The sequence below is a fragment of the Solenopsis invicta genome, chromosome 3, assembly GCF_016802725.1.
Source record: "Solenopsis invicta isolate M01_SB chromosome 3, UNIL_Sinv_3.0, whole genome shotgun sequence".
NCBI lineage: Eukaryota > Metazoa > Arthropoda > Insecta > Hymenoptera > Formicidae > Solenopsis > Solenopsis invicta.
The window spans coordinates 29806210-29823970 of NC_052666.1; the positions used below are offsets into that span (position 1 = coordinate 29806210).

General features: G+C 30.1%; 1 protein-coding gene and 1 long non-coding RNA gene across 5 annotated transcripts in view; one reads left to right on the forward strand and one right to left on the reverse strand.

Moving 5' to 3' along the window:
• The window catches only part of LOC105204533 (period circadian protein), a 41725-nt gene that overhangs the window by 13410 nt on the left and 10554 nt on the right, over positions 1 to 17761 (reverse strand). For 3 of the 4 annotated variants that reach the window (XM_039446605.1, XM_011173625.3, XM_011173623.3), the window contains exons 2-5: positions 14883 to 14963; positions 7576 to 7751; positions 3142 to 3272; positions 431 to 629 (exon numbers count right to left, since the gene is read on the reverse strand). In XM_039446605.1, coding sequence (XP_039302539.1) covers positions 431 to 629; positions 3142 to 3272; positions 7576 to 7751; positions 14883 to 14963 — 587 coding nt within the window. The remainder of the gene's footprint in view (positions 1 to 430; positions 630 to 3141; positions 3273 to 7575; positions 7752 to 14882; positions 14964 to 17761) is intronic. The other variant, XM_011173624.3, reaches the window with a different exon arrangement.
• On the forward strand, positions 13058 to 16772 carry LOC120357082. The gene is made up of 2 exons (XR_005574282.1): positions 13058 to 13414; positions 14809 to 16772. It is a non-coding gene; the product is annotated as an uncharacterized LOC120357082 (long non-coding RNA).

Below are 17761 nucleotides of genomic sequence, written 5' to 3' on the forward strand. Positions count from 1 at the left end.
TTGTTGAAATATATAAAAATTTGATCAGATGTAGAGCTGAAAATAATTATATTATAATAATAATTATTAATTCAAACCTTTCAAATTCGAAAAGAAATCAAATCTACTATGATTTGATTTGATTTAAATTTGAACTACACCTTTCACCTACACATTCTCATACACCTCTTTTTAATTTCTAAAATTTGTGTCATCCTATGATTTCTAAAAAAATACTTAAAATTTTTTCTGATTTTATAAGATTATATCAAAAAGTATAGAATTTTTGAAAAGTGTTTTAATTGGTATAAAAAAATCTGAGAAATTTTCCAAAATATTGTAAAATTATACAAGAATTCTGAAAAATTCTACAAAATTTATATAAAAATTCTGAAAAATTGTGTAAAAAGTTCTGAGAAAAATCATCAGGGTAAACATAATTTTTATATACCTTTAGATCGTTCGTCTTGCGGCGAGGTAATATCACTGCTGATCCGATCACTCAGAGTACTCTTGTCCTTTGGATGCACGTAATCGATGAAAGACCGGCCGATCCAGGCGTCCTTACGATAGCCGAGGGCGGTGCATATCGACGGCGTTGTGTACAGCACAAGACCGTCGTGCATCGAAATCACCGCGCAAAATCCCTCCTACGGATCGTTCGCTAGATTATGAGCTGGCCGACATAACGCGTTGACATTTAACTTATCGTGAATGATAACGTGATGCTGGATTTTTACTTTCCGCGTAATAAAAAGATCCGAGCAAAACAGAAATGTCAAAATGTGTTGATGTTATATTGACCGAATCATGACCAAAACAGGATTGGTAAAAATTAAGAAATGTTATGCTTTTTGTTTAATACATGTTTAAAACATGATCTTTGATAACCATTTCCTGCCAAGAAATAATGTAATTTGATTAATATGACATCAAATTGATATTATTATGACTTTTCTATTTTTCTTGGGAAGGATAGGTGTCAAAATTAAATAAAATATTGATAATGCACAAAAATCAACAAAAAATTAACTTGAACTTTTGACTACTAAAACTCTTCGTTAGACTTACAAAACTATGAGTAGAAATTTCATCTGTCACGTTATTACCAGCAAATTAAGGATTTCTTAATTAAGTTAAGTTTAATTTATAATGCTGGACGCTTGCTCTCCGCATGTTATAGAAAAGAATAGGTGCCAAAATTAAATATAATGCGATAAAATAATGAAAAAAAGGAAGAAAATTAATTTGAACTTTGGATTCTAAATATTTTCGTAAACGTTTAAAGTTATGAGATGAAATTTCATCTTTCACGTTATCACCAGCACGTTAAGGATTTTTTACACCGAATTTAATTGTTAATACTTCCATGCAAAGATTGTATTAAAGGGTTAATTAGCCATGGAAGAAACATCAGTAGAAAAAAGAAAAATGCTGACGTATCCGTGATTATGTTAATTTGTATGTTACTTTCTTTCATCTCGTCTACGCTATACCCACGACATGCAAAAGTTTCTGTGCAATTTTTTTTACATGAATGCACACAACATTTCGAGGTTTCTTTAAAGACCCAGTCAGTCCTATATAAGAATTATGTACAGAGGACAGACTGACAAATAAAATTATTTATTTCAAGTTAGACCTACATCTTATCGGTTTTCATTTCATGCTCCATCGAGCATACGCCGATTTTATAAAAATTGCGAGAAAGGATTAATTAAATCACGCAAATAATTGTTTGATTCATGATCGTATCGATGCGGATAAGCACACTGAGAGAAAAGTGTTTAATACTTTGGTAAAACGTCACAATGACATTGTAGCATTGGTTAGACAAATATATTGCGTTTTAAGCTGCGACGTATTATCGTAAATGTTTTGAAGCTTTATGTGCTACTTGGGAAGTGGCTTATATATAATCAACACGATCAAGCAATTAATTCTTAAACACACTACGGGATCTTGGAAATCTTTCTGAAAAACTTTACTTCCATTTTATTTTAGTTGAGCAATGAAATTGATCAACTATTTAAACTTTTTTCCACCTAGCTCGAATCTTCTTTTTCTTTTTGTCTTTATACAGCAAACGATCGAAGTTTTAGAAGGATTTCTAATAGTGTGTTTAAGTGTTAATATCACTTCGATAACTCCTAATATATATTAATCTTGATGTATGTTTGTGAATTATAACAATTTAATTAACGTTGCCGTTAGAAAAAGCAAAAAAGCTCTTAAAATATATTTTAATTTTTTTATCTGAAAATTTGTGTTCATAAGCTTTTGAAAAAATTTCATAAAAAAAGATTTTCCATGTATTGACAAATATACAGTTACTTATACAATATCGACAAATAATAATTAATTATACCTTTGTGATTTTACCCTTGTAATTTTACAAGGTGTTTGGCAAAGTCTTGACATCCAATGGCGAGTCGGATGTTAAGATTGGATGATTACAATTTATTGTTAGTTAAAAGCTTCCAAAATAAGCTATCATAGCGTTAGTCAACCTTTATCCTCGGACAATCTCTCTCGTGACGGTTAAATGAAAGTCGTGTAGTCAAGTCAGTAAATCTCGTGAGAAAGTGCTTTGCCAATAGTTGTGCAATACGGAGTACTCCTGTGATTAGTCAGCTTTCTCCATGCAGAGAAGGAGACATAGAGAGAGAAAGCCACCAAAATCATGTACACCGAGAAAATATACGGAGATAAAAGAAAAAAAGAAAAAAGAGAAACATCATTGTGGCATTTTGATCAAAATCAGATCCCTATGGCATAGATAAAAAAAAATATAAAGAGTATATCAAAAAGAGAAAATCCAAATATTTCCCTCGATGTAGCTCAATCATCGCGCACAGAATAGCCATAACTATAATCTGCAACTATGACATAAACGTAAACGAATTACAAGAAGTAACAGAGTTACGGAAACCCGTCTATCGGAACTTGAGCAAGCGTGCCTGTACGATCGCACGATGCGGTTCTTGAGAGTTTCTGCCTTTTTTCTTTGTTTTTACAGTTTTGCGAGTTGTGCATGTGCGTATGTGCGTTCGCGTGCGTGCGTACGTGCGTGCGTGCGCGCGCGTGTGTGTGTGTGTGTGTGTGTGGGGGGGGGGGTAATTTTTTTATCTCTCTCTACTACGTTTATTGACATATACTAACGTTAGCTTGAGACGTGGAATCGTCCAGGGGGGCCATCCGCGAAGCAAGTCCTGCTTCCGGATCTGCGACGGTGTCGCCGTTGTGCTCGCCGGGATCCGTTGCGTCCACCAATTCGACTGTGGTTACCTCTTCTTGCATTAAAACATCAAAAGAAATTTTTATTGTTATATGCGCTGCTATTTGGATAATTTGCCCGAATTGTCAACGGCTATAGAAAACGTTTTGGTGACGGAAGGAAATGAAAAGGAATCGAGCCCAAGCGGCATAGTAACATATTTCTTGTTATTTAAATTTATCTAACTATTCTAAAACACGAGGCGTGAATTACGAGTAAATAAATAAATAAATAATAACATTTAAACATATATATATATATATATATGTTTAAATTTTATAAGATATTTGCTCATAACACGTCAAAGTGTTTTATTAAAACAGTAAAATAAAACATAATAAATTACATATAAATTAAATCATAAATTAATAATTTGATAATTTAAATGTAAATTTAATAATTTAATTTAAAAGTCTTGCGCGCGCGAATCAAAAACGTAAATGAGAGAATTGCACTAGCAAGACTTGTGTTAGCGAAAATAGGAAAGGCGTGAGAAATGGGCGCTCAGTGTTCCCTTAGTTCAAATGACACGGAAATGAGATCATAGTTTGTATTTCGCATAAAATCGTATTACGCGAACGACTAAGAGGATAACGACATGCGCTTGCCGAAAAGGTCAATGCCATTACTCGGTGATATGTTAACTTATCGTTGCTTCCCGGTGAAAGGTTTCTTCGCGAGCGCATGAAACGTGCAGGCGTATCGTGTGATATAATAACGACTATTAAGTGAAAGCGGAACTAATCACATTACGGTGATATATTGACTGCAATGCTTTTATACACATGATTAAATTCATAATTTTAACAAGAAAAAATATATAATATAATCCTTACAGAAATATACCAATTTAATACTGATTAATTACTTATTTTATACTATATATAGTAGAACTTGCAAAATTAAAGAAAAACAAGGTGAGAAAAACGAGTCAGGTGCGCAGAAATAAAATTAGTAATATTCACTTATTGAACAATATATGAATACGTTTCAGTTCATTTTTCAAACCGTCTTCAGCATGTATTAACGGTGGTTGTGACAAGGAAACGCATTATTGCCAATTACGAGAAGAAAAACTCCAAAAAGCTGTCATGATATGTGAATTGCTAAGTACAGATATAGTAGACACAATTTCCTATAGAGTGTAATAAAAGCGTAAGATAAAGTAAAAAATTTTTAGCAAACAAATTAGAATGATAGATTTGACAGAAAAGAAGAAGATTCACGTCACAAGATCGGCAGTTAAATACTTAAATTAACAATGTTGAAAACAAAAAGTTTTACATGTTCATCGAATGATAAGAGTTAAGTTTAGAGTGAAAATATAAAAGTTAAGAGCCAAAATAAAATATTTAGTAAGACGGGCTGTAAAATGTCTCGTATATATGACGCTCGAAATTAAAATAAAACTAAAATTAATAAACAGTGCTTTTAACACTTATAATAAATAGTTAATTAGTATTAAATTGATAAATTTCTCTCTTTAAGAATTATGACTTTAAGAATATTCTCTCTTAAGAATTACACTTTTTCAATATTTTTCCAGCAAATAATTACAATAAATTTTTGTTACAAAAAAATCTAATTATTATTTTTGGAGTTAACGTCTTTTACGCGTTTTGAAGTCTGATATATTCTATTATTCGCTGAACAGGACAGAGCAGCGTTAACAAAGATCGATTTTTAAGAGCACTCTATTTCATTCCGCAGAGGTAAAAGAGAGTTAAATAAACGACGACGTAAACGGTTACGTAAATATAGGCACGCGAGAGACGAACACACAGGACGAAAGTGGTTTCGTAATACTGCAGCGTCTCGAATTAACGCGCGCACGAGGGTTGGCATTAAGGGCTATCGCATATAAAATGCTTAGTATAGAATAAGCATATTATAAGATTACTGGATGAGCATCTTCCGTAAATAAACAGAGATGAGAAATAATGCGTTACAATACATAAAATGACTTTTACATACACAAGATTTTATAAAAATGTTTAACAGATTTTCTTGAGAAAAATATATCAATTTGAAAAGAGTTCACACAGCTGCATTGCACAAGTGCGAGTTTTCTCTTGACAACGTGCACGTTATATAAATTATTGCGAAACTGATAAATCAATAAACGAGCAGCGAAGCCGCCGGAGGACACGTTTAATCACGTTTAGAGTGCTTCCCTTACAACGCAGATTTCTTACATATTTTGTCATATCTCAGAACCGCGAAACATTGCTTTAAAAATTCGATCTAGGACCACCCTTTCCATTTTCATTCGTGAATCATTATTTATGATAAATCTTTGTAATTGAAGTAATTATTGTTTTCCTTGTTAGGTTCACCTGAAGGTTACTTCAGCTGACACATAATATTGGATTTAATATTTTGCCAAAAATGGGTCGCCCGACTATTTTCAATTGCGTGTATCTCGATACGTAATGCATACAATTTTTTTTTAAATCAATGTTTTAATCGATAGGCCAATATATAAATATATAAAATAACTTTCTTTTTTTATTCAAAGTACTTATCTCAAAAATATGTGTATTCTATCTTGCGCAACCAACATTAAAATGATAAAATAAAAGTAAGTGCATAAGATGCTAAAGAAATAAAAGAGAGGACGATAACATATAGAAAAACAGAGCAACAGGTGACACTTGATGGATCGTAAACTTGTTAGTTACCGTCTTTGCTCAACGACGGATCGATAATTTCAGTGAGCTATGAGAGTAGATTGAATGAAAAGTTTACGACCTACTCGAGTAAACTTTATCCATGCGATTTCTTCCGATTGGCGACTATGATGGAAAAACCAAAGAAGCCATTGCTCTTACACGATGATGATACCTGCATATAGCATGCGTTCGCGAGAGATTTAATGTGATATCAATGTTGTGATACAACACAGTTGTGACTCTTCTGCAAGAAGGGTTCTGCCTTTGATTATTATTTAACATCTAAATGTTTAAAAGAGTCTTCTATTGATTTTTAATTATATATCTTACTCTGGGCGATTAAAAGAAATTTTATTTGCCGCTTGTAACAAACCAAATGACAAAGTTTGTCATTTTACATGCGTTGAATGCAATTATAAAATAGCATATTTTCTTTATATGACACTAGTTTAAATATTTGGATCCTAATGAAAAATTTGTTATGTCTTATAATAAAAAAATTGTTTTTGTATTTTAAATATTTATTAAATTTTTCAAAAAAATAACTTGAATTTTTTCAGATTTCATGAATTTTCTGCAGAAATTAGACTAAAAAATCTTAGAATATTTCAGAATTTACATATATAAAAAATTCTAGGAAAAAGTACTTTCTACAAACTATTCCAGATTATATAAAGAATTTGAGATATTTTCTAAAAAGTTATAAAATTCTTTTTATAGCAATAAAGTAAAAAATTCTGAAATTGTTATAAAAGAAATTCTGAAAAATCATATAAAGAATTCTAAGAAAAATTTTTGCTAGAGTTTCTTCCTTGTGTCCCCGCTAAATCTCTTGGGGTAACCAGTTGCTCGATAAAAAATAAATTATTATTTCAATGAAATACTAGCCAGACTAAGGGATAACTGTGAAGGAAACGTTTCGTATCGAAGCCTTAGATAGGAAATAGTAAAGTAAAATCCGAAGAAAGTCGAGAAGAGTGCACGAAATTAGCACATCGAGAAACCAAACAGAAGAATAAATAAACACTATTTTATAAGTATTTTTTTATAAGTACTAAGTCGCACGTTAAGAGGGTAAAATACATCCCTTTAAAAAAAAATCAATTTTTTTTCGAATCAAATATCATTAAAATGGTAAAAGATAGAAGACAATATTTTAAATAAAAGTTGAATAATTTCAAGAATACTATATAAATAACAATAACAAAAAAACTTTTTGAAGTTTTTAGTTCATTTATATCATTGTTAAAAATATGAGTCAAACAAAAATTTAACTTACTAACTGGATTAAACTTTACTAAAATTATAGTAAAATTCTTCGGAGTCTATGTTCTCTCAAGACTACCACGATTTTAGGGGTAAATTCTAAAGAAAATTCTTTTGGTATAACAATTATTACAGGAAAGTTAATTATCTCTCGCCTTTCTGAGAATAAATATAATAGTAGTCTGAAGAATTGATGCTCGATATTTGCGTCTCTGTATCGATATGTTTAGCAGTGTGAAAATCGAAACTTTTCTCAATTCATCCTAAAGTCATGGAGTTTCCCTGGGCACTCCAGACAAAACTCTAGACATATCGCGTTTGTCTCTGTTCGACGAAAGAAGAACTGTGGACAATTTGCATGCACTCGTTCTCGTAACCAACCTGGTTTCTTGTCAAGTACGGTGTTCACTGGCGCGACGTTATACGATGCGACTTCTGGCAGCGTATTCACCGTCTTCCAATCGGCTTCCGCCTCTGCGACGTTAAGCGTCGTCACCGCTTTCAACTTCTTCTTCTTGTCCTTCTTCTTGCTGATCGGCTGCGGTAGCGCCTCATTGCTATACACGTAATGCATATAAAATCGTGAGAAATTGCGCAATACTTTTAGATAGTGCTATCTCCAAATAGCTAAGAAATAATTTCAAACGTAACGCTACGAATATTTTTTCAACTGAAATTTCTGAGAAAATGTATTCGTCAGTTGTCATATATTGACTTGCAGAAAATAAAAAGAAAATCGCCAGATCCCGCTGAATTTAAAATGTAAATATGATATAAATATGTATAAACACAATTTGAATCAGGGTTGAATATTATATGCATATATATACTGTACATTACATAATATATAGTTATTTTTCAAAATTAGTCTTCACGTTCTATACCGAAAATTGGTTCCAATCTTAAAAATGTATAGCCAATCAGTTTGCAGTTATTACAGAAAAGTAGTAATTTTATTACACGTTTTTCAGACCAAGATCTCAAACTGATTTCTATACATAATGGATCGAGGACATTGGCTTTAAGACATTGATAGTCAAATGATGTAAAGTTTTACTTTGATACATTTAATATTTTTCATGTTAGCTGCTAAATTCTTCCCTCCATCAAAAAGAACTCCTTCAGAACCTTGAACCTCAAATTCTTTTATTTATTAAATTCTGGTGTACTTTTATTTTAGATAAGAGTTTACTTGTTAGTGGATTGTAGCTTATGTTTAGCAACTGTAGAAACTTTTAAATCGTGCACAATTGCATAAAAAAAAATTTACAACGTCAATTTTTTCTATGCTTGGCTGGATTGTTTAAATTTGGAGTTACTCAAATTTATTTTGGACAGTATTGATCATTTTCTTTTAAAGAAAGAACTTATCTTAAATTCCAATGATTTGCTCGTAGGACATTGTAAATGCAGTAAATTTATTAACAGTAAATAAAATATTGTATATAATGTATAATATTTTATTCAAAATAAAAAATATATAAAAATACCATTAGCAACAATGTTTTCCAATGCCATTAGCAATTCTTTTTAATAATTAATAATGATTACTTATATGAATGTTTTTATTAGAAAAACCAATTATCATATTTTCTATGTTTTAAGTAAGATTAGATTAAGTTGTTTAAAATCAATGTCGACTGTTCCAAAATTATATTATAATACATGTAACGTGGACCGTACATTATGGATCTATACACTTTATATTACATATTTTGTACGTTTTTGACGTATTTTATTTTAAAAATTTTAGAAAATCCTTGAATAACTAAACCCTGATTTAAATAGATATATATATTAAAAATAAGTATAAATATGTTTTGAATAAAAAATAAAATAAAAACATCATTGTTCACGCTGGCGATTTTGCATTCTTCCTACAAGTTTTTAATGCAATAGCGACAGTTTCAAATCTAGATTAATCAAGCAATGAATATTGTAATATCCACGTGTCATGCCATGTGAGCAACGTGGAAACTAAGCTGATAACTAAGTAAATGCGATTCTTGTGAAACTCACGCGTATCTAAAAATAAACGCCAGGAAAATATTTCATTGAAAGACCGCGGAAGTGTGGTGATTCTACAATTTTTAGAAAACTTTGAGAAAATATTTCCAATATGTGATTTAACATAGTCCCTGCGCTGTAATCACATTATCCAAGATAATGAAACATCACGTTAGTTAACCAATTAAAGATAATCACAATAAATCAATCCATATTTAAATGCGTATAATTATATAATATATTAAAATAATTGTTATAAATACATATAAATAAATAAATCATATGTATATTATTTATATATATTTATGTATATTTATTTTGCACGAAACTTTATGTAATATTGAGTCAGTATTGTTTAAATTTGATTTATTGTAGCTTTGCGCACTCTCATGCTGCGCAATTGTATTCTATTAATATATAAACAATAATACACAAACTTTCTCCCGGAAATCTCTCTCTCTCTTTCTCAAGAGAGCTCTGATATAACAAATCTGTGAAACGTGACTATCACGCGTTATACAAGTAAGAGAAAGTTCACGTTTACCTATCTATCGATTATTTCAAAGCTATTTCCGGAAGTCTTCCTGATCGCACGTTTTGTGCACTTTTCTTGTATCTAAATGGCGAAAAACTAAATCACTAAAGCAACTTCGACCAAGAATAATTTAATCGATGATTAATTCAGATTAATTTAATCGTTGATTAATTCAACCAGCAAAGAATTTCCGATGATTAATTCAACCGAAAGAGAATACAGTGCAAAAGTTTGCAGAAATATTATAGCAATATTGCTGCAACGTTGCTACAATGCAAGTCTTGTGCTTTATGGGTTGCTTTCAACAAAATTTCTAGCCTTTAATTCGTCGTCCTTAATCTTTCTCCACGTACGTTAAATAACAAAATATTAATAACACTATTCACTTAAGAATATTTAATAGAAGTATTACAAGTTAATTGTAGATTAATTGGAATTTTGTCAGTCATCTCAAATAATTGTAAAATATTGATTATGCAATCAAATAGATTAAATAAAACTAATATTAAACTGTTACAATAGTAAACTGTTTACAATACTACAGCTATCTAAAATTGATATGAATGGTATTATAAAGAATAGGCAAGAATGTTTACATAATTTGTTCTTTGGCCTCCAAGAATCCAAACAATAATATAATAAATGATAATAAGTCAGAAAATAACTCCGACGATTATTATATCGTTGTTCGTGATTGTCCTCGGACTTTTCTTATTGTACAGGCACAATGTGATTACCAAACCATCTTTTTGTAGACAATGAAGAAATACGAGTAACTCATAATACGGTGTGCAATTTGAGATGAATTGAAACATATTTATAAAATATTATTTCCAAGTACCAAGATCTTGCTATCATCTTGGCCTATCTTATATTTAATTTGTTGTATACAAGTCCCGGTCTTGAATCTATATCGTATTATAAAAAAACATTATTAACCTAAAAAGCACATTAAAAAATAAATTTTGTAATTGTTATAAACAAATTATTAACATAATGATGCTTATAAGATGCCTATAAGTGTGAACGCTATAAAACAAGAATGATTTAAGAAATAATTATACAATTTTTCTCTACAATTAATTTTTAATCATTTGTTTATAACAATTAGTTTCAAAATTGATTTTTGCAACCTCCTTTTTACGCTAGTAATGTTATTTTAGGTTTGGTCTTATTTTCCATTGTTATTTTTTAGCTAACCTTGCTAATCATGGGTTTTAATGAGTTAATATAAATTCACGTAATTCTTGAAATAAAAATATAAATTCGATACGACCATATTTTTGTTGAGATCATTATTATCTTAATTGAGTTAATTGTACAATCGTAACCATTTGTTAGATAACGCATTTGAATAACGTTAAAACGCTACATCAAATCAAAATAATTTGTTTCTCGGTATATCTTTCCATTGTACTAATTTTAGTACAATGGAAGCGCTTTAGATATACCGAGAAATAAATTATTTTGATTTAATGTAGCGTTTTGACGTTATTCAAATGCGTTATCTAACAAATGCTTACGATTGTACAATTACATCAATTAAGGTAATAATTATCTCAACAAAAATATGATCGCATCAAATTTATATTTTTATTTCAAGAATTACGTGAATTTATATTAACTCGTTAAAACCCATAGATGATTCGAGTGTACAATATACTAAAATATAGATACCGAAGAGATTCATGAGACACTCCACATAAAGTAGTGTCATCAAATCTTCGCCTTTTACTAAATAGATAAGTCTACAATATACTAAAAACATAGACAAGATTAAAAAGGCCCCTACGCAAAGTAAACTAATTTATTTAATAAGAAAAAGATTCGATTCATGAGACACTCCACCTTACGAGGTCTTGTTCCGATCAGAAACGTGTTTTAAAAAATATAGGTATACATGACACGTGTAGAAGTTCTACACGTTACATCTGACACGGGTACCTGCGAATACACGTGTAAATTATCCGCAGGTACTCGTGTCAGATGTAACATATAGAACGACTACACGTGTCACATGTATCCGTGTGTTTTAAAACACGCTTCTGACCAGGAGCTCCAATTTCAATAAATGCTTTAATATAATAGTTTGGCGGGAAAGGTATCTAGTATCCCTAGCATATCTTTGAGATGCAGCGCGGCCGTCAAGTCTAGAACAGTAGTCTCTAAATTTTTTGGAGTGAAATTTCATCTAAAAGAGTGGAATTCCACTCTAAAAGTGTGAAAATCCTGCCACTTTTTATCAAGACTGTGGGATTCCACTCCAAAGATTTTAGAGAGTAGTGGGAAGATAGTAAGCCTCAGAAATCAGTTCAAAATGTGCATTTTGTTGCAAGCACTAATTTATTATATTATTGGTTAGATTTTTCAAGCCAAAAAAACTAATTATGTAAACATTCTTGCCTATTTTCTATCCTTTATATCAATTTTAGATAAATATAGCATTGTTTAAAATTAAAAACTTTTCTCACTTATTAGTTTTATTTAATCTATTTGCTTACAAATAATTATTGTTTTATCGGGCTTTAATGGATTAATACTGATAAAAATATATGTAATAGATAATCAAAGAAGGAAAAATCTATACTTCATATATTTATAGCTTTTTTCTGTATAAAATCTACTAAAAGTGAATTCAAGCAAAAATAAAATTTATACAATTTTCTTTCGTAAATTATGTAATTTAAATATAAATGTATAATTTTTAAGATGCTTGTAGCATTATCAAATCTGATGATCAAATTAATTTGAGATATTATTTTTAGCTTTAATTTAAAATTACGTTTTAAGTTCGGCAACACCCGTATCGACAGGCAGTTTATAGAACTGAAAAATGTATTAATTGGCATAGAAATATTATTAAGCCCCAAGATCCGCTTTAATAGAAAAAATGAAATTTGCTTCTTATTAATTAATTAAGTTGAATATTTATAAAAAGAGCAATAAAAGAGCAATTTTTTGTGTACGTTTCAATCTATTTCATATTTCCTTAAGTCACTTTTACAAGCTAAAATAACTGTACAGTTTTGTAAATTACACGTTTCGATAGACTTGACAAACGTGCTTGCGCATACACGCATGCACACTTGATAAGTTTATTTGAACGTATGTTGATGGCTTTACATAACAGCAAACAAAAAATTTAATTAACTTTTAAATTAATAAGAGAATTATGCTCAAATTTTGCACATTTACTCAAACATAATAATAGAACAATCTATGAAATTTTTATATTTTTGGCAGTATTTTGTTACGTGAAACATACGTCCTTGAGTCTTTACCTTGAGATTCCGTGAAATTGTCGCCAAAGAATATTTTATCGTTAAATTGCGTAACGGTAATTATAATGTATTTCGTAAAAAGTTTTTCTGGGAATTTGAATACTGATCGACATCGGCCGTAAGTTTTGGGATCGATGTTCGCTTATAATAACCGCGTCTCCCTTTATCTATTACGCAACAATACGCGGGAGTATCTGATAAATACTTAGACAACACGAGGCATGACACGTGCGTCTGTATTTACGGCGCCACTGTCGTATCATCGTCGTTGATATCGCTTTGTAACCAATTTTAACCGTTTTATTTATCACGCGTGCAACACGGTTACGCGGTGGTGATACTTAATTTAAAAGCACGGTCGTGGTGTATTCATTGTATTCATTGGAAAAAGAGTCAGGTAACAGCTATCAAATATAGTTTTAACAAAATATTACGTATTAATGTTAGTGTATTACTGTAATATTTAATATAAATATTACAGCACAATACGTTTACCTTAAGGTTTCAAAAGTCATTTCTTAATTATGTTTTTCTGGCTGTTAAATACCAATCGAGACGTGAAATGTCTCTATCAAGTTTATCAAATCAGGATTTTTGAGAACTCTACTATTAAAGTTGTTACCATTAAAAATTGCAATTTTGAAATTTTTTATAATTAACGACTCTGGATGGCATGTGCTGCAAACTTACGCAAAATTCAAAACAAAAGATCTAAACTATCGTTATAAAATAAAAAAATAAAGCAAATAAGGGTTTTAGGATTTTAGAATTATATCTAATCTCACTAAAATTGACTTTACATAATGTATGAGCGCACGCGCGCGCCCGCGCCTACAGGAACATATTTAATTCTAATAGGCAAACTTCCACAAAATATAACACTTTTATATTTCTGGGATAGCTGAACGTGAATTTAAACTCAAATTTTAAAAATTCAAAATGACGTATTTAATATACCCGACAAAATTTCAATAATTTATAAAATTAAATTATTTATATTGGAAAAAATATATATAATTAGTTATTTTGGCTATAATTGGCTATTTTAAATTTTTAAAAGTTGAGTTTGGTTTTGTGTTCAGCGACCTCAAATGTAAAGAAATCATATTTTGAAATTTATCTTTTAGAACTAAATGTGTACATAAACAAATTTATAGATTAGGTAAGTCAATTTCAACGAGATTAATTATAATCTTAAAACTATCCTTGCTTGCTTTATTTTTTTATCTTATAGCGATAAGTTTATATTCTTTATTTCAAACTTTGCAGAAGTTTGTGACACATTTCAGTTCATAGTTGTTAATCATCAAAAAATATTAAAATCACGATTTTTAGTAACTTTAATAGCAATTTCTCAAAATTTTGACACAATAGACACATTTCATATCCAGATTCGTGTTCAGCCAAACATATTTTTCTTTTATGTGCAAGATAAAAACAAATATTTAGATAGTTCTCATTACTGATGTAACAACATAATTAAGTTTCTAAAATTAAAAAGAAAAGGAAATTTTGAATCAATTTATTTAAAGCGAGATGAAGCACGTGTGGCGGCGGTGCCCTAAATAGTCTGCACGTTAAACGGATCAGTATCACGTTTGCACGCACCCTTCAGTCAATTCCGCACGTTACATAAAATTAATAACAGATTAATTCTAATTAATTTTAATCCCATTAATTACATTAATAACAATCTAAATTAATAATATTACAACCGTGCCATTTGTAACATCTTCCTTCTATTTAAACGATTTTTCTTGTTTTATGAAAACCGGGCGATTTGTCTTATAGATACAAAAGATCCTGAAATCTAAGAAGTCATCTGCGATGCTTTAAATAAATACTCGATCGATGGACGGAATTACCTGGATTCTAAGATTGAGAGATGTCTACTGTGGTAGCCGCTGCTCTCGGAGCGATTGCTGTTCCTCGTACTCGAACTGCCGCTGCAACAGACAACGACAAAAATTGAAATCGTTCTAAAAAAAAAAAAAATATTTTAATCAAGCAACAACCAAGAAAAAAATGTTTCTTCATTGCATCTGAAAAAATATTTAATTGTTGTCTTGCACTGCCGTTTCGACACATCTATATATATATATATATATATATATAATTGTAAGCTCTTTTTATCGCTTAATTTGCAAATTACTTCATATCCGCATTTTGACATACGTTACTTTTTGACGAACGCGGAACGTAATATTCAACAGATTACTGACAATAAACTTCTGTCCAATTATCGAGTTGGATCTTAGCCGGATGTTTCCACCCTCACCATTGTTGATCGATTTCAAGTGAGAGATTCACAACAACGAAAAACATGCATGAATGACAAATGTCAATTAAGCGGAGAATAAGATTCACTTAAATTCGTAACATTAAATTATACTTAATTTGAGTCATTTTTAATCATTCCTCTACATGGAGAAATTTTTTCATAAAATTTATCCTGAAAATCGTGAAAATTGTAATTTAACAATACATAAATTCCAATGACAAAAAGAAACGTTGAACAGTTTACGATTTTTATTGTTTAAAATAGAATAAATAACAAATAGCTCTAGAAACATAATATTCTTTCTATTCTTTTTCTCTTCTCTCTTCTTTTTCTAAAAAAAGACATGTCATCGACACTCGCATTTTTCAAAGTGCAATTGTTGGCAATTTTTGCTGATTTGTTTTTCGCTGCGCTTACTTCGCAAACGGCTGTTAGCAAATGCGGAATTAGCAAATGACAATTCGTATGAAAGGTTAATATTATAATTTTTTTTTAAATAACGCACGTGAAGTACGCATCCGTGATGCCTAGTTTTATATAAATTTTATATAAAGCCTGATACAATATTTATTGGCCAAATTGACGTCGCGTTTTGGCAATCGTGTCTCAAATGGAAAAGTGAAGCGTGTGCCGTCATCAACTCACAGAATCTATCAAAGTTGTTTTTCGTCAAAAGTAAATCGATAATATATATTTTTCTATTGTTAACCTTTATTTTGATGTGCAACGTGAAAGGTTATTTTCATCATAATAAATATAAAAATTCAGAGCAGTTCTATATTCAAGATGGGTGAACGCTCTGTTGAAGATGAGCATTAAATATAATTTATACTTGTACGTCAATTTCTACTTGTTTTTAATAATCATTTTTAAAATAAAGTACTGATTTTTTTCAAAAAAATACATTCCACAATGCAACGACAGTAATGACTGCGTTTGCCAAATATGCGAATTCCGCAAGTAACGCAATCTTGCGATTGTTGAAATCTATGATCAGCAGGCAAGAATCCTGATCGGGATTCCTCCCGTTGCGCTTGATCGCGGCAAAACGTGCGCGTGCATGGCAACGTGCGAAACAATTGCAAAATCGCGGCATAGTAATCTCGCAACGGCCTCGGCCGCTCGGGAAAGTGGCCTAGTTTATACCAATTCCTTGATCGGTACCAAGTATGCATGATAACGTTTATGAATGACTTGGCTAATCAGTGATCTGCGATGCTCCGAATTAATGTGACTTCCATAAACAACTTTAGATTTTAGTTTAAATTGAATTGAATTTAACGCTTATATTTATGGTGCAAAATATATATTAGGAAGTTAATAATTAAGAGAGAATATCTGTAAGATATTATATTACTAAACTACGCGTTATATAATAAGAGTTACGCGAACGAGCGAACAAGAGAACGAATAAATAAGCATAGGATGAAAAAGTATACGTAAGAGAAAAAATATGAAAAGCACATAAAAAAAAGAACATTCTTCTTTTGAGAATATTTTTATTTTCGGAATATAAATATTAAACTAAGATTATACAACGTTAAAGAGATGTAGCTTGCTAACACAAAAAAGTTTTATACAGTTTTATCAAGAAAAACATATTCTCTTTATTCAATAATTTTTATGAGTTGAGAGGAATAAATATTGGTTAGAGAGTATAACAATCTAAAAAAATTCAAAACCAAAAAAATTCAAACTTTTAAATACTGTTATTATTAAAACAAATATTGTGCTTTTTAAATGACTATTGTAATATTGAAATAAAATTATAACACTTTACTGAAATTTAAGATTATTAAATTAATTTTTTTTTAAATTGTATATTTTTGCTTATATGTATATAAAACAATATTTGTTAAATAGGAGATTGTTAAATAAAATATATTAATTTTAAAAACTCGAACCGTCTGGACACTCGGTAGTTTCATATACATCACCAACAGAATCGCAACAAAACCACAATTTTGACAGGAATAATGCATTAATATTGCATTAAATCTGAATATAAGAAGACATTATCTAGTGTCTGAGATGATATATGTACATTAAAAAGCAAAAAAAAAATAGGATATTGATCTCTTAGATAAAGCATATTATATTCTAATATTTTGTGTGTTTTGGCGAGAAGTTGATATATTTTGTATCTGAAGATAAAAATATTTTTAATAATGTGGAACATAGTATTATTTCCATCTGATTCAAACAGTTATAAAGATACTTGTTACTTATTGTTAGAGTCTATCAGTCTCTTTCTGACTTTTCTTGGGAGCACACTGCATTTTTTTTATATGAACCATAAATTCTGTTACAAATTTTTAAATAATAATTAATGTTTGTTTCCCTACATCCTTTTAAAATTGTAAGTAATTTTTCTAAATATTGGTCAGATTATTATTTATATGTTTGTTAAGTGTAATTTTTTACTCTGTCAAAAAATATGTAGGCTTGTTTTTATTGTGTAAA